Here is a 23,432-nt window from a genome sequence, read left to right on the forward strand (position 1 = left end):
AAACTTTAAACATTAAAACAACTTTTAATTAATATTAATATATTAAAACAACATTTACTTAGACACAGGACATGGCGAAAATCTCAAGTTTTTCTCAAATTTAAAAACATTAAAATTAAACATACAAGGTCACTTATAATTAAATAAATAAGGTCACTTAACAATATATTTCGGCAGATGAACACTTAGTTATTCTGCGATATGTATACGCATGAGATATTAAAATCCTCAATCAAATATCAACATGTATAGAATTTAAATAAAATGGGTAAATAACCCATAATGACTAGTTTCGTAAAACAAGGAAGATAAATATTCCTATTTACAATATGCTACACAATTAGTCCCCATAACCCTGAACTAAGTTATACGCGACTACACCTCTTGTATAATTACTATTCATTGTTGGTTAGATTTCCTTTTACAATATTGCACTTATTGTGAACACTTTGCAACTGATTTGGGAAAGCTGTAGTTGTGTTGGAATAATTAAGATTTTGACTACTGAAGAAGCCATTGATTCAATATAATATGTTGGTGCTTTAAATATAGAATTAAACACAAGTACAGCCTCCCATAGCTTGAGCGACGGGTGTAAATTCTGTCACCACATAAGGAGGATACGCCCACCCCCGGGGTCATGCTGGGACTCGAACATGCATACGCGTACGAACAACAAACGCGTAACCACATTACCCGCAAACCAGGCGTACACGGACCAATGTTGTCTTTGACCGTGGTAATTTTGCTGAAACACTTGTATCAACTTGAAGCAATTAAAATAACTCGTTAATTTCCGTGTGAGCTCGCGAAAAACACGGAAATACACGAACATTGAACAGAAGTGACGTCACATAAAACGCGCGAAGACGTCGGATGTTGAAGTTAGGCACGTGTGGGCATTCTGTTGTGATTTGTACCATGGACATCAGTAAATGTAGGAGGAAGTGACAAACATGATTTATTGATATGTTTTAAAATACTTAAAACAAGTACAAGAGCACTCAACATATATAACAACTGATACTTTACGATAAAACTTCGTCAGATATGACTGTGTTTTTAAAATAAATAATTTCATCTATCACAGACTCTTTGAGAAATAAAATACAATGTCTGAGACTTGTATAAAATACTCTTAAACTTTAACAACACTTTAAATTAATTGATATTTACATCACATGAAAACGAAATACTATTAAAATACTCCCGAGTACCATATCCCAATATAAGTTATCTACATGTTAAAAGACAAGCTAGGAAAACCACCCCTGTTTCGAATGTTAACATTACATGTAATTTCCATCCTTCCGAGATTATACAAACTTTATTAATATCCCTATTTCCGGTTTTATGAGTAGATTTCACAACGTGCAATTTTTATCACACACCGTGTGTTAATACCCGTGTTGAGGACTGCAGAACGCCCTCACGTGCCCAACTATCACCCATTGGCGCTTCGCCCAAAAAAGGTCATGTACAATATTATAAACAAAGCAAAAACCGTCACCAAATAGATTGAGCCACGCCCAGTAACCACCACCAAATACGATTGTAATGTTTATTGCTGAACTCTTTATTATGAAGCTAAGGTATAGTCTACATAAAGAAACAATTGTGAGGAATGGTTTGTTTTTGAAATTCAGTAAAATAATCAGACAGCTCTGGGTGTTTATCTTTGACAACATCTCAAGAAGTTAATGTTTTATTATAAAGAACTAGTTTTTATATATATATAAATGGAACATTGGTTTGCCCAGAGCTGTTTGCATAGAACATATAATATATAAAAGCAAGGCTTATCTTCGAATATTTTCCCGCTAAACATTTATGTATGAAGAAAGAAATAGGTAATACATTTGTCTCTAAAGTAGAAAAGAATATATATGACGAAAGCTTCTATGTGACTGCAAAGATATTCTGTCCAGCCTCCCTGACACAAATACACACTGCTGTTAATAAGATGTTCGAATATTAAAAAGATTGTTAATATTTAGAAAAACGTAAAATCCTTCGGAGAAACGCACATGTATCTGTTTCAAATGTGTCAGAAAAGCTGTAGAAGAATGAAACCAGAACCGTTCACAAAACGGAGGCTTAGCTTTTAGTAGTTATACCCTATACCGTATTGCACTGAACCAGTTAAATGTCATGTTATCTGCTGCACAGAATTCAATGCATACTCTCTGCAAATATGAAATATATTGCTATAGAAATACCACGAATATACGTTAATTGTGATGGCGTTCTTTTAGAAAAGTCATTCTAGTCAAACTTACGGGTATGCATTGAATAGACAGTTTCCTCCACTCAGATGTAATGTCTAATTTCATGCATTATTAAAAACTTATTTCCATCCCTATAACTGCAAAAATGTAGTAAAATAGGTTGTTATTATTAAGCTATGGTTAGTATACCCTGCACAGTTTTAAGGAACAATACATATATACAAAATTCCTTGATTTGCAATACAACATAATTTGTTACAACAATACTATATATATACAAAAAAACATGAGATTACATACATTCCAGTCAGAAATTCAACAGATCTAACAAGTCTCCTTCTGTATAAAGGTGATGCCGTTGAGATGGTAATATATACTTTTACAAATAAGGCACATTGTGGAAGCCATAATAAACAATAACATGGAATGTCAAAAATTGGCATATTTTCAATGAGCAATTGTTTGCTATAGTTTTGCATATAGAACTCTGTACTTCTCATACGGACAGAAAACAATTCAGACCTAATTAGGAAGACATACATTTGGTAAATGGGATAAAAAATAATGTAGACTCCTCTACAAAACTATTCTACTACACAATATTTTGGAAGACGAATGATTTTGCTGCTAAAAGGCAGTCCTTGAAAAAGTATCTACACAAATTGTATGTACAATATACAGGTAATAGGTTACCCTACACTAGGCATTCTTTCTGGAATGTGACCTGCATGGAGGCAACAGAAAGGCACGCCTTTTATCAATGCGTAGCTGGTGCACGTTACGTGTATTTAAATACACATTTAACACTTAAAATAGCACTTTGAACACATAAAAGGCACTATAAGTTTATAAAACAACTTTTGTTAAAAAAACTGCTTCGTCATCTCCATATTATTATTATTATTATAAATTGTATTATCATTACTTTTTTGCACTATCATTAAATGTGTCTCATTTAGTTATATAAAAAGTATATTTCAATCCATCACACTATAGATACAAACAATCTGTCTGGATTTATCATATTGGTTAATGTCTGTTTTGATTTAAAAAATAAACAATGTTTTGACTAGAACTTATTCTCATTTGATTTGCTGATAAAAATATGGATGCGTATTCATAAGAAGTTAATGCCTATGTAAATGTGATGCATTTAAATAATATATTTACAGCGTGAATAGATCAGTGAATGATTTACTAAATAAACCTATTCTATGATAAAATTTACAAGAATGTCAACAAATGCTGTATATTTATACTTAACAAAAAATAAAACTATACAAATATCTATAATGACAGTTGCTTATCATTACAACACATATTACATATGCATGCATATAATATATATAACATCAATTATTAAGAAGCAAAAATACAATGAGACAAAATACATAAAAGTTAAGATTTTACACAGATGAATGGGCAAATATGATGCACAGCTGAAACAGACCTGGTCATGGAAGTCTGTTGAGATTTTTTTAAACAGAAAGCAAAACTAAAACGAAGAGATGTAAACGACCATTAGATCTATTTGACATCTAAAATCGAATGCGAAATTATATAGTAAAAACTTGGCCATTTATGATAAAACACTGTGAATCTTTTGAGACAGGATGAATGAAAGAATTTTGCCAACAAAATAAGTAATGCTGGTTCCATTAACGGCCTTCTACTGCTCTTCTACCTCAATAACTTTATATAGGCATAAATTTAAACAGCAATATGGACCAATATGAAAAAAGGTTTTGACTATGATGCTAAAAATAGCTCGACGATTCTGTTTCCCACGAGCTGTCTGTTTTTTTCGTTGACCGCGCGCTCCGCTTCGGCACGTGACATGAACACAATGGCTACGTCACCACTTGGCACGCCCTCTGGCGTGTATTGCACTTGGACACTCTCTGGTGTTACCTAAAGCGGAAATACGGTAGTTGTTTAAATATGAAATAAAAAGGCCACACTTCAAATTTAACGAGGAATAAACATTAATTATCAACAGCAATTTATCTAACACGAATTCTTAGCTTTTACTATGACCAAATCAAATCAGCAAATAATTACTTGGTTTAAAATAACTTTTTGATTTATTCTCAAGTGAATAGTAAAATTAAATAACTATTGATAGCAAATCAGAGGAAAATGATACAATATTGCTGAGAGAAAACATTGCTAGCTATTATTTCGTTAAGTATAAATGTAGCACTAATATCTGTTAGAAATAAAAACCATCAACACCCAATGCTTAAATCTATGTAAAACATTGCTACACCAATGCATTCTTTAAAGTTTTAGTAGGTTAAGAAATATCTATGTGGACCAAATGATTAAGTAGTACTGTTTTTGCATGCGTGTACATGTTGATTGGGTATTGATGACAAATCAATATACACAAGCTTTCCGAGTATTTGTTATCTAAATGTACCACAATGTACACTTATATAGTTACGGAACAGAAGAAAGAAAACTGGTTAAACCATGCATGACGATGTGCTTGGTACGCGGAAAGCGAATGTTATTGAAAAGAACAAGAGCACCACAAGCGGTTGTCATCGCTCGTCCGTTTTTCTCAGTCGATAAAGGGGCATAACTCAACAACTATACAATACAGAGTTATTGTCCTTGCTATATATGCGACATAAAGTTGTCATAATGAGCAAGTGTTCCAATGACACCAAGGCTGTGACAAACAAACGAGCTAAAAACAAGAACTGCATTCAGACAGACTGCAAACAGGATGCAACAACGATATGTTAACAAGAGTAGCAGACAACAGTTACTGTCTAGTGTTGTACTGGTGTTAGTGAGGGGGATATAGAGTGTCTGAGATATACAGAATACCTCACCCGCGTCCATGGTCGCCTTTGTCCTACAGTATCTTAGTACTCATGTTTAACTCAGGGTATCGTTATTTATAGAGAACAGACTAATTTTATTGTTTGTTTTCACAGAAGTTAAATCGAATTTAAAGTTATAACAGTCATGTTTTAAGCGGCAGCATTGCCCGGATATATTATTTAAAAATAAGCGAACATTTTCAGGCAAGTACGTGTAATACCAAATATATTTATTTTCTTCACGATGTATTTTTGTTTGTTTTATCTTAATTTGAATGTCGTAATGTCCCCATTTCACCGGAAGACGTACCTCGGGGAATCCTTGAAAGAAATTTAATATATCTTGCAGCGAGACATTAAAGGGGAGACCCCGCATGACGACCATGGGGGGAGAAGCCGGTGTGTTAGTATAGAGCGTCTGTGTGGGTGAGAGTTGCGGAGACTGGTACCAGTAGATGATCTGTGGGAACATGCCGGGCCGGGCACCAGCTGTCATAAAGGGAGACAGCCCTTGCTGGAACGGGGCGCCGTACATCGGCTGCGGAAACTGTGTCATCTGAAAGGCGGAGGTGGCAAGCGGGTTGGCGTGGCTGGGCAAGGACGGCAGCAGGGCGGTGGTCCCTGAAAAAACCCAACAACATTGATTTATCATATTCATATCAAACGAAGGCTTGAACAGACCGACTCAAAACTAAACGCAAACGATTTTGGAAGATTCTTTGACTTAAAAGAACACGTGTATTGTTATTCTTTGGTCAGAATTTTGTTAAGTTTCAATCAGAAGTTAAATTTTCAGCGCATACCTGGCATTGTACCTGGTGAGATGAGTTGTCGTTGGACGAGCGATGCGTGTGAGATGGCTGGAATGGCTGCTTGGTGAGCAATGGGTGTGACGGGAGACAGCGTTGGTGACGTAATACCGTGCGTCAGAACGAGGTTCATGTCCTCCCCCGAGCACTGGATCACCTCGATCACGCGCTTCTTCCCCGCGTAAATTATCTGTCGTCTATTCCGGTTGATGGCGGTGATTTGAGCGGCCTCCTCTGAGCTCATCTGGATGAACGCCTCTCCTGACGCCTCACCCTGTGAACGGAAGTAGCGTGACAAATGAGAGTTCAAGTATATAAAGATAAGAATAAGGAACGGATGGAAAGGCTGCAAAACGTGGAGGGAAAATGAAACACAGAGACATTTTGTAAAAGTATTGAACGTTGAGGAAAAATTCATTGGTACCAACCTGTGCACTGTAGACCATGTGTACACCCTGATAAAGGATGAACTGCGAGAATTCTCCCAAGAAGGAGAGAATGTCGGTCACCTGGGAGCCGCCGGGTAGGTTCCGCAGTCGGATGCAATCGCGTTTGTGGCCGCTCGTGATGAGATTCTGTGGAATGTATGGGAGGGCAGCCTGTGGCGGCAGCTGGGCGATCAGGGGCGGCAACGCCACCTGGTTCTCCTGGGGCTCTGGGTTTCGTGGGTCCATACTTCTGTTTAACACCTGGAAAAGAATGATTTGTTAAATTGTGAAATATTTCTGCGGAACGTTCAATTTATTTCCTTAATCCATGATGAATTCATGTTGATTCTTAACTACAATAGTGCCAGAGTTATAAAACATGGTTGCATTTGTTACCGTTTACATATCGAACGTAACACGTATCATGTGAAAGTAGAAAAACACAGTTTAACTTCCGAATTTCATGAATATGTGACTATATGAGCAGATTTACGACTTGTACCTGTTGGACCTCAGCGGTGGTTGACTTAAATAGCTCTATGTAGCGGGTGCCCATGATGTCGCGGTGTTTTTTGAGCGCCTTGTCCGCCTCCTCCTCCGTCGACATGAGGACAAAGGCGTCGCCGGTTGAGCGGCCGTCCGGATAATGTACAAACAGAATACCCTCCTCGCCGTCCAGCACTTCGCATGTTGTCGGCTCCCGCGCGAAAAACTCCATCTGTAACCCAAGAGACGCGTGTCTGCGTTAGAAGAGCGGGATGTACAGGGTGGAGTGGTTAGCGAATGGTTAGTGAATGCCGTTCTATGTATGTATACATGTTTGTTCTTAAAGACATGTTATAAATGGTAATAACATGAAGAAACGTGACAAGAGATAAAGCTACACCGGTCCAGTACGGCTCCACACGGATCAGACGCTGGAAGGAACCTAGCGCGATGATTTGGTCAGAAAGATGATTACTGAGATACAATGTTCGTTATTGGAGATCTTATTGCGATGGGCAAAGAGAGAGGTCATACGAATGGCTTCCAAATATAGAAGGTCTAGCGTAACGGTCTAGCAGAAGCGAAGTTACACCGCTATATAGCCATGACAAATACAGAGATAAAAAATAGAATATTTCTTTCCTCTCCAGAAGTTTATAACACAAACCGGAAAAGAGGCTGTACACTTTATTATAATTAACGACATAATTAAAGACGATGACTATAAATATTTAAGATATGAATTCATTAAAGGTTATATGTCATCATTAGGATGAGTAAATAGAATCACGTAACTAAGGAAGTTCAGTTATTTAATTTTACTTTTAAGCTAGATACGTTTCATGACATAACTCATAATTTAGAAGGTGACAACCTGTTAAATATATATCTATTCTACCACTCAAGAATTACACATACATGAATGTACAATGTTCGCCATGTTACTGTTAATGGACATATATTGAGCAGCCCTGTACATATTGTGCTATGAAGTAAGGCTTGACCGCCTGACCCCTGTCCACCACCTGTCTGACCATGCACAGAGTAGCAGACTGAACGCGTACACATTTCACCAACGTGTACTCACTAGGGGAGAGTTTCCGCGGACATACTGACCAGTGTTACCTTAACAATGGACACCTTTAACACCACCTAGTTACTCCACTTTCGGTGCCTAATTTTCGTTTACAATCAATTTGATTGAATATAAGTTTGGATCTGATCGGTTTGTTTTTCCTTTGGTAGTGTTTAAGATACAGGGTCCATTGTTTTGGAGGACTGGTCAGTGTCAGTGGGAACGTGCACACGATGTTTGTATTCGGCCAAGTAGAGAAGTATGCTGACCCTCTACCACATAATTGACATTACTGGGTGGAAATGTTAGACTATATATTTAGGTGGTATGCTTTGCCTGTTTAAGGAAGTTCGGAAGGAGTATCTCTGTGTGCTAACTGGAATCAAAGCCCGTCTGGTTATACCAATGTTCGGTACAACCGTCTGACTTCAGCTAATAAGGTTACTGAAACAGTAAATAAAATTTCAAAAAAGATCCAGCCCGGTTTGAAAACGGCAATTATCCCATTTGCACGAGGCACTCAGTTTTGAGACAGCCCTGCACCGCATAGAACACCTGCAATATGATTGGCTGAGTTGCTATCACCTTGACCTTAATTACCATATCCAATATGGCGACCGAAACTCTAGTACCGCCATTAACCACACTCCGAGTACCATTTCATAGACATATTTAAGCCTTCCCTAAACTTACCTTGTGCTCTCAACAGTAACATTTAGTTTGTTTTAGCAATCTTTTATGTAACCATGATCTACATAGTTTTCCATTCGGCTGAAAATTTAATACATGAGCGTCAGATATTTATTACAATTTATTATTTGTTGTTCCAATTTTGTTAATTCAATTAAGAACAAATTCATTTTGAGGGAAGTAGCTGACTAAATTTGTGCACTTTCAGGTTATGTAAATCATATCAGAGCCTTTTATATGTATTAGTTTACATCTAGCTCTAAGATCTGTACTCACCACTTGTTGTGTGGTTGCAGTAAATGGAAGACCGCGCATGCGTATAATCACTTCCCCTCCTCGAGACAGAAATGCCTGTGCTTCAGTGTTACTCCCTGCAATAAACCATAATCGTCTAAAATATTGTTGACTGTCTTCACTCAATAACGTCTCATGTGTAACTGATTATAATAATAATTTGGCTTTCCAAGTAACTTTCTCTAGATTTTGTAGGTAAACCTCGTTCTATACATATAAGCGCCCATGATCTGCACTCTGACTAACTTGCAATGGTTTAATGGCGAACTAAAGCTTATAGTAGGATGAAATATATAGAATTGAAGGGTATCAATAATGATAAAGGCGTCTGTTAACTAGGACATATACGAGGTGGCCGCCGTGCATGCATATTATTGCCCCTAAACCGACTTCTATTCTACCACATGACCAAGCATTAACTCGCACATTCACATACCTCCGGCGACGTTGAGGAAATCCTTGCCGGTGGCCTTGTAGACCTCGATATACCGCTGACCGATGTGGTGCTTGTGCCGCCGGATGGCCAGGTCGCGCATCTCCTGGTTCGTAAACCGCACCAGCGCTTCCCCATTACGCCGACCCTGGGGGCTCAGGCAAAGAGCTACGCCACCCCTGGAGATAACAAACGCTTTATTATAAAGTTTTGGGTGGTAGAAAGGTACGACGTTTTTATACAAATAAACGTGCAAGGATGTTCCAACAAGTTTCGAAAGTACTTTTAACAGTATCAACACCAAATAATAAGGTTCAGGAGACGTTCACAATTCAAAACTTACTTGGCAATGTTGAGGCCCTTGAAGAAGCGTGCGATGTCTTGGTCTGATGATTGCCATGGCAACCCACGTGCCCGTACCACCACCTCGTCATCAACGACGTCACTCTTGCTGCTGTAATGGTCAAACAGAGCGTTTTAACAAGTTTCTCTTTATTTTGTTGTTCCGATTTGTCAGCAAAAGTGTTCATTTATTATCAAAATGTATCTGATAGGACCAGCGCTAAAAAAGGAAAGAGCTTTATTTTGGCCATTGTCAATTTGTTACGCCATGTGTCCTTTTTACAGTTTTCATTGTCGTATTTCTATCGTGACATTATTCATAGCCTAGTAACTTTTGATTTCTGATTCAACAGAACAAGAGACATCTGTTGGCGGCCGCAGATGCCTAGATAAGGCCGAGAGATAAGGCACAAAAGCGCCATTACCAGGGGCACTCTCCCGCCGACGTGACTCAATTAACCCCCAATATAGATACTAGGACATGACAATCTCCAATCATTGAGCACTTCATTTATCAGCCAGTGTCCGCGATCTTTCGGTTTGATACACATGTTTCCTTGTGCACGACATTTTCGATCAAAAGAAAAACACGTGGACAATTTCTAAGCGTTGTCATCTTAGAGCTTGCATAATTGCTGTACAAAATTAATATCTACAAATGGAATAGGAGAAATGTATACGATGGGAATTATCTCGAGATCACGTGATGTGTCAGCGACGGCAATATAAGCGATCAGATAATACATATTTGATACAAGAAAATGAATTCTCATATTTCGCTCTGCATTTCTGAGAGCAAAACACAAGAATCACGAACTATATGGTATCAATACTTCATTTTCTTCACTATTTCATAAAACTTCATTTTTTTTCTTTTAAGGTATAAAACCGGAAAGAAAATTGTAAAATGGGAAGAAAATAAAACCTGAAGTAAACAAAATATGAAATAGAAACACGGAATATATATGAACAACAGAAACTAAGTTAAATAAATCTCGCTACCTTATTCTTCATCGATGTAATTGGTCGACGTTCGCAAATAAGACACGTCATCAAACCACACGTCTGTTTTTCTACAGGTGTATTTTATAATAAATCTAAACATAACAATCACTGAACACATTTCAGTTTCGTTAACATAAGGAAATCTTAATTTTAAGAAATTCCCTATACATCAATCAAGTTAGGTTCTTCTCCACTGTGATATTTTCAATTTTCGTGCGTGTTTTTTTTTAAACTTACCATATTCCTGGTTCGAGCCTTTCATTGACTATTTCTGACTCGTCAAACACGTGTCCTGAAAATATAATGCTGTGATGTCAAATAGGAGTTGAACCAAGCTTACACATGTTGATTGAACGTTGTTTTAATCATAACTTAAAAATGAAAATTGCTGTCACTAAGCGATTTGGAGTCTCACCATTAAATCATGCATAATTATACATTAAAAAGATGGTTAAACATGATTTATACATGGAGTCTACTCACCATCGACTAGTAATCTGTGAATAATGGCTGCTAGATCCTGACATTTCCGTATTCCGTAATCTACAGACTGATCTTCCTGTGTACCTAGATCTGAACATATTTGGTCAAGGAAAAAAACATTGGTATTCTACATTAGATTTCGAATATAATTTCTTATAAAGTGGGTTGCTTTAATTTAAAGTGTTGCATAACCTTTGATATCATTAACTAAGTGGCCACTGACGTAGCTCCACCAGAATTGTACATGATTCTCAAAAATGATCGAAAAGTAAAACAAACTGCACTTATTATTGTTTTATAGTTGATATAGAGGAAAACGTTCCCAGTGCCATCCTGCATTAAAACAAAATCGCGAGTCTGATCTAACTACGCAACTGGTGTCATCCTGTGTATTTTGAGCGCATTAATCAGTTCTATTTCTATACGAAAACATCTCATAGAAAATGTCAGTGACGAAACAAAGCCTGCAATCGTAGAGCCGACGTTTGAAAAATATAAATGTGTTTAAAACTAATTAATGAGACCTAACGAGAAAATGGCGTATTGCCCCGCTATCAATCATGACAAATAGTGCCAATGATAAAATCAACCAATCACGTGCGTAGTACAGATCCTGTCACGTGCAACAAGCTTCTGTCTGGAATTGCTTCATTAGTATTCTTCCGCGGAATTGTTTCAAAGTTATTACCAAGTTTTTTTGCGACAGAATTAACTTCAGATGAAATAATGAAGAGAAGTTAGCTGCAGAATGTTACAGCTGGAGACAATGGACACGGTAAACTCGTGATTATTGGTCTCAGATTTCGAAACAAATCCTTGCCTGCTAGGTACATTCATCAAATTACATTCACCGATCAATTAAAAGTTTAAAACCAACTCATTCGGTGTTAAGGAAGCAGTGTAGTTCTTCCCTGTATACTTCAGAGAAAATTAATCTGGTAATAAACTTACTTAATCCTTTTGAAACATTGTTGGGAGCTATCAGAACTGTGAAATCTTGCATTTGATACAATGAGAATGGAGTATGTACGTTTTGGGCAAATATCACAACAATGCAATATCTACCCCGAGCAAACCGCCATTAGTTATATCGTTTACAAATCATCTAAACACACGAAACAGGTAGGTATCAATTCACAAATAAAATAACACTCGACAATTGAAATGATGGATCGCTTCTGTCCAATGTCAGAATGGGGTCGACCTTTAAACGTCTGAAAATTACTCGCAAAAGAACATCGTCACACGAATACAGCCATTCATGTTTGGTTCCGCAGTCGGTCACGATGCTAAATTGTGCAGAAAAGTACTCGCTACTTATAATTCAGATGCTCAGTTCTATATACAGTCGCGATATGTCAAGTGTCAACTATGTACACGCCCGCAACATGAGTAAAACACAAAGGCAAAAGACAAACGACCGTGTTACATGGCCAACTGAACATGAAAGCCTTGTATAAAGCCTGGTGTAACCCTCGGGCATGGGGGCTGCATGGAGGGGAAGGTGTGCTCATGGAGACATTGACAAGCCGATTACAAACCAGAGTAAGCCATTAAAGGAAGAGTTCATATACACGCACAGCAGTTAAAAGAGTACGGTACACATATTTACACCGTGTACAGCAATAGTTGATTTGTATTGCTTACAAGAACTTAAATTGCATTACATATTTTGGTTAGTGAAGTACGAGGAGTGCAATAGAATACCGCATAGCTACTAAGTGTTCAGGGTAGCAATGTGAGAACTATACAGATTACACACACAGATGTATGAAATCAGCTAAAAGCTTTGGAAGACAATCAAGGTGGCTATCAGCAGAAATAACAGCCTAACTTATCAATATTTCAAATCATCACAACGATAATGATATTGTCGTCGGTCGATGTGATGAAATAATGATACCGCTAATAAACAAACGAACAAAGCATTAGCCAGACTATGAACTTAATTCTATATACACCCCAAAACATAAGATTGCCTTATTATGTATGCCATACAGCCGCTAAAACAATGAGGCATTGTGAATGTGCATGAATAAATAATAACATTATACTGTGTTAAAGCGGCGACAGGTTAGGGTCACAATATCACAGCACCCAATACCTCATACAGTAAGAAACTTGCAATTTATATTACCAACTACTAAGGCACACACAAATTCTGCGGATGAAAGACCGAATATTTGCCCAAAAAAATGGTCAAAACATGAACACAGTTTTAGTTTACAAAGATTGTGATCTGAAACAAAACAAAGAAAAGAGAATAGATTAAGATTTGGACACAAAAGGCCCATCGAAAGATTGATAGCGTTAAAACAATTGAAGCAATGGCGATATATAAGGTGCTGACAGGTTTCTGTGTTGGTGAAATAGTTGGCATTGTTTTACCTAAGAGACAGTATGCCCTGTGAACAATGGCGACCCTGTATGGGTGACAGATCTTGGGATTTGTAAGAAAAATCGACTTGAGAGATCTAGCTGATCTCGAGATCTGACACGTTATATGAGCGAGATAAGTAACAAGGGCAAAGAGATGAATGAAGAATAGGTACAGCAATGTATGCAGTACTGTCTCCTTGTACTACAAAGACACGGACAAGCAGACGAGATCAGTAGATGTAGCGATGTATCGCGACCAAAGTAATACTGTAAATCAGATAAACATCAGCCTCAAAAGCTTTGTTGATGACAAAAGATCCTGCTTTAATTGTACTTTTTTTGGTATACGTATATATATGGTAAGATTATTAAGTCCTCAAAACGATTGCATTCCTTCAATTGCATACACTATCATAAATGAAGAGCGGCAAAAGAATCAAATATGTATTTAACCGTTTCAATAAAAACAATGTACTTCAACTGCATGTTCCTCGGCAGCATGTTATACCTCATAAGTACAGCATAGATGGTTAACACTTATCTTAATAATACCTCCTATAAACAACAGTTACAACAGTTTTGCAGCGACACAAGGAAGCTGATGTCAAGGAGTTATTGCAGTTTTATGGTGCTATGAAAATGGATCATCTTAAAAATGGAAAGCATGACACTTGTATAGACAGCAAGGACACCAGGAAATAAAGCCATTACAATAGATGGAAATGTATTCGCTTGATCACAAAATGGGTTTTATTTATATGAAACTGCACCTTCAGTTAAGGTATTGCAATAGCCTATGCCGACTTACTTAACGAAATGGAAAAAAAACATAAAGGTATGCAGACGCTTGATGCACGTAGAAGTACATTCGAATGAAATAACAATTAAGAATGTAGATGTATAAAATTGATAGCTGTTTACACCTATATCAGACCGAAACCCACGCACTATATCAGACGGAAAGCCACGCCCTATAGCAGTCGTTCAAATTATACGCAACGCCTACATGTGTTTATTTCGTTACACTTACGGTAGGGTATGTCAGTTTAATTTATGATACATAATTTACATTAAAGAGCAAACAAATAATGAAAGTATCTGCAGCAAGTATGAGGGCGAATATTAAGTGGAAGACAACATGAACATTGTTCGGGAGTAGCAGGTTTTTGAATTGTAAAAATTGACCTAAAAGCTGTATTGGCAGACGACACATTTTCCTGTCTTGCCCCTAGAACCATCAATCTACCATTTGATTTCGCAAAAAGAGCATCTTTATTCTCTATACAGACAAACTATATTTGTATTGAACCTTCGGGCAAAGCAATTGTAATCTCAGTTTTGCATCTAGCAGTTGGGGACAGACGGGAACAGTGGCAGTGAGTTTATATCGTGCATTTCGCACTTGTCAATACTGGTGATGTATGACCCATCCTGATACGTTAAGTATTTACTGTTTATAAACGAGATATGAAGGAAATTAAAACAAAACCCCCGAGGGCCTTTATCAATGTTGTGATCTTTTAATGAAGTGATGTATATTGTTGCTTGAGGTAAAAACAAATTAAATGTTAAGATAAGCGGGGAGCATAATTACTGTGCTACTGTTTAAGGTGAAACGCAGTTAATATACAAAGAAATGTCGTTAAGATCAGTTAAATATAAAATCAATGGAGCACAACAGTTAAAATGTCAGTAGAGACTATAGACATCGCTTAGAGATACTCAGCTGGTTAAAATAACTCTAAAACTACAAATGTGTCACTATTAATAAAGGTATTATTATAGATAGAAACCCCAGAAAACAGCGCAATCCATTGTTAAAGTGAAAGTAGTGGTCTGTGGTTTTGTACATTTTTGGTGAAAATCAATAAACTTTCAACTTCCCAGCTGATCTGGGGTGTTGATATTGCCAAGCTTTAAACACCCAGCGACGCAATGTCCATGAATACAATGTAAGGTCGATAGATCTGTTACATCGAACAAAGTCTATTGGTATCAAACCTGCTTAAAATGTGAAGAACATGTCTATAGGAGCAAGAATGGCCACTGGTTACATGAAGACTGTATGTGGACTGGAAACAGCAATACATTATGAACGCTACTGGACAATACGAGAACCTTTAATGTAACGAAGTCTGACCAAACAACAACCCTACTCTTTAGACATGCACTAGCTATACAGGAAACTGGCTAGATGTTCATCAAACATGTCCAGGCTCTGTCTAATTTCCATTGAAGCTACATGGTGACGCAGAGATTCAGGAGGATGTTTCGGACAAACATCGCTGTGATCCATACATCTTTCAAACGTTTGAGGGAATCCCGTATTGCCAGCCCGAAAATCCGGCTCCGAACATTCCTGAATTACCAACGACATGGATAAAACTGACAGGCCAAGTCACGGAGATAGTGTAGATATAGTAGAATGGAAAGGATAAGTTTACACTGTCGTAACAAGAGGTTAAACTGGTGTTTGCACAGAGTAGCGCAACTTACACTGATAACGCATGCTCAAGGACTTGTAATTAATTGTGAGATGTTGGTTTAAAAGCTAATTATCCCTTGCATCAAAATATCTATGAAATAATCTTTAAGGATTCTCAATATATTGATAGATGATTAGCCCTTGCCCTGTCTCATACGAAAATGTTTCTTTTGCCGTTTTTAATGCATTAAATAAACGAATTTGGAAGTATCCCTGCTGGCTTTATCAGTGTTATAACCCAAAGATCATTACCGAAAGAACACCCTAACAAAAAGTTTGCCTTGGACCTATTGAAAATCTATACAGACACTAATCCGCCCGAAATCACATCAATAAGTGGTACAAATAGTTCTTCCCTAAACTTTTCATCTTTAATCTCCTTGAACAAACATGGCTTTAACCTTCTTCTAAAAGCATCCCAGTGAAAACTGATCGTCAGAGCTCGTGTATTTATGTTGATCGGATTTAGAAATTGTCACGCTGTTTTTCCACTTTTTGTTAATAAATTTGCTATACATAGAGAAACATATTTCATATTGCATTGATAGTGATGTCAACAGATTGCATTTACAGAATGGCCATTTTGATAACATGATAGGGGTACTAATAAAAATTGGTCATTTTAGATTAATGGAGTAGCAGATAGGAAATTAATATCAAATGTCTAGAAATTTCAGAAAACTTGAAACGCTGCAAATATTTACTTCAGAAAGAAAATAGAAACATGTTTTTACTTTGAGCCAAATATGATGACTAAACTTTAGAAAGACAATGAGGAAAATTTCTTTCACGCTAAACCTATAGATCCAACCAACTAATTTCTCTATGGAATGCTAATTTGAAAACATTTTGCAAACGAGTAATTGCATTCACTAAAATTATAAGTAGTATAAGTTTCTTTCGTCATGCTATTCGCTTGAAAAATAGTCATTGGACTTTGTCAAGATCTTATCATTTTTCATCAAGTTTCTCTCAGTCCTTTGTAGTGTTGTTTTGTTTTTGTTCAAGTCAATTTGCCAGGATTCCTTTACGTTCGGTATTCATTTACCTCTTACATTGTTTACTGATTGTCCGGGGTCGCTTGTGTCAAAAGTAGGAATAGTTTTGTTTCTAGCCCCAAAAGTCTTATCAAGGTGAAATCTGGTAATTAAAGCCAGGCTTGCTGAGCGAGCTTAACAAACCAGGATTCCTTACTACAGTCGGTGTCAATATGTGTATCCATATACAAAATACGAAACTAAGGAAACAAAAATGTTAACAACCAATTATAGAAATCTCCTCGTAAATAATTGCCTAACACCAAAAATGACAAAGAGAGGTGGAAATTGCCTTACTGATCTCGCGTGCTGGGGAGCCGAAACTATTATTGGGTAATTAAAAGAAAATGAGAGCAAGTGCCCGCTAAATTGTTTCTACCACTGATAAAACGAAATGAGACCAATTGCCATTCCAAAACCGTGAACCTCAGGCAGGAACATTTGTTACAATCTATGGAAGTCTGAGACTGAATGAGACAAAAGGAGGTCGTCCCTGCCAGACAAAAGACAAAACAGGGACAAAGAATGATGACCAATGAAGACAATACATAGCAGTACTCGTTAGGTAAATAATTGCGTCTTTAAAAGTGAACTATCTATCTATTCTTCACAGTGAAGTGAACAATGGTTTGAGTCATCTCTCTCGTTTGAAATTGTCAAAACTTGCTGACAGGTAGCTTTTGTTGGCTCGAGTCAAAGTGATTCTTAAAAACAGATCCCTTGATCAACAACAATATTGCACCTTGGGTTAAAACTATAAAATCAACGTGGCCTGTCCTTTCTTGCGTGTAATAGGAGAACATTAAGACAAATCCTACAGCGAATTATCAAACATTAACTCGTAATTTTTAAATATTCACAATAAAAACTTTTTTTTGCTATATTTTGCATGAGTAGCTCTATATGCATGTTCAGATGGTGTAAGGCAGTATTACCATGTGTGCAGAACTGGTGATGGCTCTAATGGTTGTTTTTCGCCACAAGGGAGATGGTAAATAGTGATTACATTTTTCATTTCAATGGTTGATTACAGTTTATACATTTTATACTTACCCTAGTCGACTCGATTTAACACTTGGATATTTAACCACTCTGTAACACTTTCTCTTTTCAACCCCTAACTTTTTAGCGGTTTCACAAACTTTCAAAGAAAAGGATACAGTCTAACATAGACTTTATGTTCACTATATTTTCCGCCTTGTAAAATTTCACAAATTCTTTTCTAATGTCGTAGTATGAGAAGAAGTATGGGGGAATTGTGACATTTTTGTTGGAGCACTCCGGATGGAGCACTTGCCGGATGTGGGTGGGGCCGTCCGTCAGCAGACAGAAGGACTTGCCGCCGTGCTCCGGATGCACGCCCTTGGAAACCAGGAATCGGTCAAACTGCAAACAAAAAGAAAGAGAGGGCGTTACCATGGTTACAGTGAACACTATAAATGGTGCACATTGTATACATTCGAGTAATGGACTAACAGTAACAGTATAATGACCGATAGATGCAATACTTCTTGATAATTTTCTGTCATATTTCGGGGCTTGTTTTCCACAAATTCATGTAATTCATCAGAATTGTTCGATAAATTAGGGGCCTGCCTCACATCACAGCTAAGACGTCAAGCACATTCCGACCAAGGACTTCTCCACTACAAAACATTGAATGAAAGTGTTTCTAAATACACTTATCTATTACAAGGTATTCTTAAATTTTTTGAAGTGCACTCGGCACATGTTCGGATCCGTGAATGGGTGTACGGCAAACTGGTACCAAGTACTGCCACTATCATACTGCAGCGCTGGTATACAAGGCCATATGCGGATAGAGTGTGTGGGAAACGCCGGGTGCATCTGCTATTTGGCTATATATATATATGTATATATCAGGGCGGCGAGCCAGCCAGCAAGCCTACCTTTACAAGGGCAGTATGGCCAGACATCATTCTTAACCCTTGCCGACAGCAAAAGTAACGTGGCCACGCTTACACGGGCTACAGAACATTTGCAATTTTGGACAAACATTTCACATGAGCTACTTGGCCATTTATATTTTAGTTTTACTGGTGAACTTGTGAACCGAATGTCGCACCGAATAATGAAAACAAGGTCTTATTTAATTTCATTCTCATCGACCGCCATGTTTATATTTAATTTAGCAAAATAATAATTGACATTGAAGAAAAAAGCCACTTGTTCCGAGTGATTGTTTCCTTGTTACTTAACCTAGTTTCTCTAAGCAGATGTAAAAATACGAGAGAAAAGTGATTACAGTAAAATTACACAAGATTGATAATATTTCCTTTTCGCGGCGTGTATAAGGTATTATCAAAGAAATTTAACCCGGTGCCAATGTAGTTTCGAAGGCTTCATTATATATGAGGAAAGAAAATGTTTTCATTTCCTTAAAAGATTATTTCCTTTCTTTAAAGTTAATCATAAAACTCCTTTTTATTTCTTATTCGTCAGGTGGAAATTATGTCCGGTTTTGTTTATTTACGGCATTATCTTACATAGACATGGCGTTAAATTCCGGGATTATCAACTTAACAAATAGACTTATGCTATTTGAAGAATTATATCTCCAAATGAGATGTTTAGTTAACATATTATGGGATAAAGATATATAATGAACATTCCAGTATACTGACAATAAACTATCAATCATACAATACATTAAATTCAAATTTTGAAAACAATATTATTTGAAGTAGTTTTTAATTTTTATAACAAAGAATTCGCCAACTCGTGCTGTTGAATTAAGCACAATGAAGGAGCTAGTGAAGAACCTGGTGAACGTTCTGTCGCCGCTAACTGGCCGCACATGTTTCACAACACTTAATCAAAGGACAACAGCTTTTCGTATGTTGCCATTTTATGAACATGATTCAGAATCAATACACCACATTCGACCAGTGAAGATGCATTTCGAATAAAGGCAAATGTTACCATATTTATACATAAATATCTCAAAGTCTTTGTGTACCGTTTTCAAGAAATGAATGATTAAATTATTGGTTCGGAGAATAACATTAGCCCCAAGATGACACCACCGCGAGGTGGCGTTCTATTGACAGCTCCGGTTGCAGATGTCGTCTTCAGAATGGAGAACTGTCGTTTGCCTCGCGTGATGTACACATAATAATTATTAACGGCACTTTTGATGTTTGGAATGCTGTTGAACGTTGATTAAAAGCTTTAACGGTACTTTTGTTTGATTATGATATGGTATGTTACCTGTTGATCTCCAGGGCATTACCAGAACAAATATAGAGAACCGCCAGAATCGGATGAATGAGAGGCGCATCAAACAACGGCAAAATGTTCCATAAGCAGACGACTTTTCCCCAGAAATATTACTTTTAACATGTTACTGCAAAACCATTATTTCGGAAACAGTCTGTGAACACCCATTTGTTCTCGTTCGCAATGATGATTTCATAGGACCGCTAAATGGAAGGCTTCTATATCAGCAGATCGAATTCAACCAAACTCTTACATGTACTGCAGTAAAGATGTGCGAATGGCTTGAATACACACGTCCATTGACTTCGACATCTACTTTGCTACCCATACACTTTAGCTTACCTCGTCTAAGGCGTGGTCCAGCGGATGTGCATTCTTGACGACCTCTTCGTCTAAGCCCGTCTCCAGGCGACACTCCTCTGTGATGACCGTCTCCGACAGCTCTGAAGGCGTCGGTCGCACGTAGTGCTGCTGTACCGCAATCACCTGCGGACGGAGAGAAGACATAATTGTCAAAGGTGTATGTGTTTATATTATATGGGGTATCATATGTAGGGTTTGGTGAGCAAAGCCTAGCAGTAGGGTTTCCTGGTCGCGCGAAATTGTAAGTGCTTATTTATTTGCATTATGCAACGACCGTGCTGAAAGCATTGATGAAACTTCTAATAAACAGAAGGCATGCAAGACCTCGTTCAACTTTCAGTACACATAAAGTCACGACAGAAGCCAGCGAATATCAGGGAAAGACAATTTTCAGTAAACCTAGGTAATCTTGACAAATCGTATTTTTATTCTATCTTTATACGCATGCCATCCCTACATGTATATACACACACACACTGTGAACTGTAAGGCTAAACGCCTTTTTCATTAGTGTAACGTTTTGAGAATCGTCGTGCACGTATTGAATTTCGTTACGTTAGAAACAAGAAACTAGTATGTTACTGTAACTTTTAAGCAAGGTCACATTGGGAGTCTCATTTTACTTCTAAAATCATGTGATGAACTGCGATGGTAGCAATGTACATCGCTATAAACCTATCATCATTGATTACGTTTGTTTTTGTGCAACGTTCACGGTACGTTAACGCGAGATTGCTCGAGGCGAAATCCATCCATCACGGCGGCGTTCATGTTAAAATATACACTAACTATTCTCTCTGGTCAACCTACCTTTTAGATTATAAGCGAGGCATAGGTTAAGGCTTAATGTAGCGTGCGTAAGAGACCAATGTTTCATCTAGTGTTATTCAAATTTACGGACAATGAGTAAGACTTCAGATTAAACACAGCGCCAATGCCCCTGGGGCGGGGAGGGGGGGGGGGGGGTTCTTGGTCAAGCACTGATATGACTGCCATTTTCAAAAGAGACCAACATTAGTTATGCATTACGAATATGTTAATGTGCTTGTACAAAATTTATGCTCATTTCAACGGAAAAAGAAACCACGCTTCCGTGACGTTTTAGGCTAAAAGTGGTAAATCTTGACGTTTTAATATTTTCTTTTATAAACAATGACTTCTTTGAATGCAAAGAGTAACTATCTCATCTGAAAAACCCCGTACTATACCTAATTATACAAGCGAATTTTGGGTGTCTGTTTATATTAAACTACGTAAATCTTTTGTTTCTAAATTGTATTCGTTATGTATGATGCTTATTTAGCATGTATTTGCCAAATGATCACTTAATAGACACATTCCTTGTCATTCATTTACTTGCCTTTTTACTAACGCTTCCTTTCTTCAACAAAGAAATCAAACACAAAAAGTGTGACAGATTTTTTATTACACAGAAACCGAATTTGATACAGTATAATCATATTTGTCAATCGCCTAAAATACAATGTCAACACATTATCAAGTATTATGTTTCATTCACATTGTTACTGGGGTCTTCTGCCAAAATGTAAACTTATCAAAATGGGGGTCTTGAAATGCCTAATAATTGAACAAATACGGAATGATAAAAACGGCGAACTAAATTTTAAAGATAAAACGACCGGATTTTGGTTTTAAATCTCAAGCCATACATTCAACATAGTTCGGTTTCTACTTCAATGAGTCAGGATTGTAGTATAAACACAAAATTTAAAGGGTATGCCCATTTTCTCTGATTAAGTGTTTGCTAGAGCGAATGAAAGCTACTGAATTGTGTAATTATAATTGTGAAAATACTACATTTATGGCTGTATTTGGTGCAATTATCTCAAACACATGGGAGGGCAAAGGAAACAATTCCTCAGTCTTTAGTACAGCAGTAAGTGCATTTATAAAAAAGACTCAAATGTTATCTAATAAGTAGGGGCTTTTTGACTCATGTATTTAAATACCATCCTTCGTTTTAAAAAAGTTAGTAGAAGTTACTGCGCATACAACGAATGTTCACAATCATGAGAAATAGAAGGTAACACAACATCAATGGTAACATATGGTGAACAACATACACCATACCATATACGTGGATACATAGAACATACAACATAGAAACAGTGGGCTTACCTTATTGTTTGGTACATCATAGAGAAGGTACACAAATAACACCACTTGTTCTTCGTCCACGCCAAGTTCATCACCGTTCTTGCCCGCTGTTGCACAAAAAAGCACCACCAGATATGAAGAACTGGCCATTGTACTAACTTCACTAATTTTCATGGCTTGTTTCAGTGTCACTATTAGTTCTCCATGTAAAAATACATATATAATGATGTTCACTCTATGCTACATGTACAGGTAATGTTTTGTTATTCATATGGCCATGTGAAGATATTATAGCCTTTTACCGTCAAAATAATACACGCAATCTTATTGGTCCGTGTCCCAAACGTGGCGATAAAAGTAGAGGTTCGCCGCAGGGTATCTAATTATGTCGTCGCTATTTTACAGGTAAATTTCTCAGGTGTATAAAGCGACAATCAGATAGCTGTATGGTATTTATATGCAATAGCTGGGCCGTAAAATGAAAGGATAATTTATCTGATTGCCCATTGCACAGGATGCAATTTGATTTTAATGAATGATTATGATTTATTGGAGATAAACTTAAAATATTGTTCTTTATCTTAAACTTAATCAGACAATAAGTTCCACTGAGGTATTGTCACCTATTGGGCCTCTGCGGCATGCGCGCGCAGAAAAATGACAACCGGAACAAAAATATGGCGCCAATCTGTTGCAGACGACA

The 23,432-nt window shown here is 37.3% G+C and overlaps 1 protein-coding gene across 3 annotated transcripts; it reads right to left on the minus strand.

The window, feature by feature from the left end:
• Positions 1-944: 944 nt before the first annotated feature.
• LOC128242664 (epithelial splicing regulatory protein 1-like) lies at positions 945-22,994 on the minus strand. 3 transcript variants are annotated; one of them, XM_052959906.1, is made up of 13 exons: positions 22,751-22,994; positions 20,591-20,734; positions 18,169-18,394; positions 11,108-11,197; positions 10,862-10,916; positions 9,621-9,731; positions 9,281-9,456; positions 8,827-8,921; positions 6,802-7,017; positions 6,300-6,560; positions 5,878-6,145; positions 5,373-5,683; positions 945-4,139 (listed from the first exon to the last, which is right to left on the minus strand). In XM_052959906.1, the coding sequence occupies exons 1-13, from the start codon at positions 22,901-22,903 to the stop codon at positions 3,978-3,980; spliced, it is 2,268 nt and encodes a 755-aa protein (XP_052815866.1). In that variant the 5' UTR covers positions 22,904-22,994; the 3' UTR covers positions 945-3,977. The 3 variants fall into 3 exon arrangements, with proteins under 3 accessions (XP_052815866.1, XP_052815865.1, XP_052815867.1); XM_052959905.1 differs by having other exon boundaries at positions 5,866-6,145; positions 22,751-22,993; XM_052959907.1 differs by having other exon boundaries at positions 4,001-4,139; positions 5,512-5,683; positions 5,866-6,145; positions 22,751-22,992.
• Positions 22,995-23,432: the final 438 nt, after the last annotated feature.

This window comes from Mya arenaria, chromosome 8 (genome assembly GCF_026914265.1).
Source record: "Mya arenaria isolate MELC-2E11 chromosome 8, ASM2691426v1".
Lineage (NCBI taxonomy): Eukaryota > Metazoa > Mollusca > Bivalvia > Myida > Myidae > Mya > Mya arenaria.

Coding starts and splice junctions, on each gene's coding strand:
- LOC128242664 (XM_052959905.1), bottom strand. CDS start 22,903: ATGAAAATTAGTGAAGTTAGTACAATGGCCAGTTCTTCATATCTGGTG. Junction 11,198..18,168: donor CATAAAGTCTATGTTAGACT/GTATCCTTTTCT, acceptor AAATATGTTCAG/ATCTAGGTACACAGGAAGAT. Junction 5,684..5,865: donor CTCACCAGGTACAATGCCAG/GTATGCGCTGAA, acceptor GGGTTTTTTCAG/GGACCACCGCCCTGCTGCCG.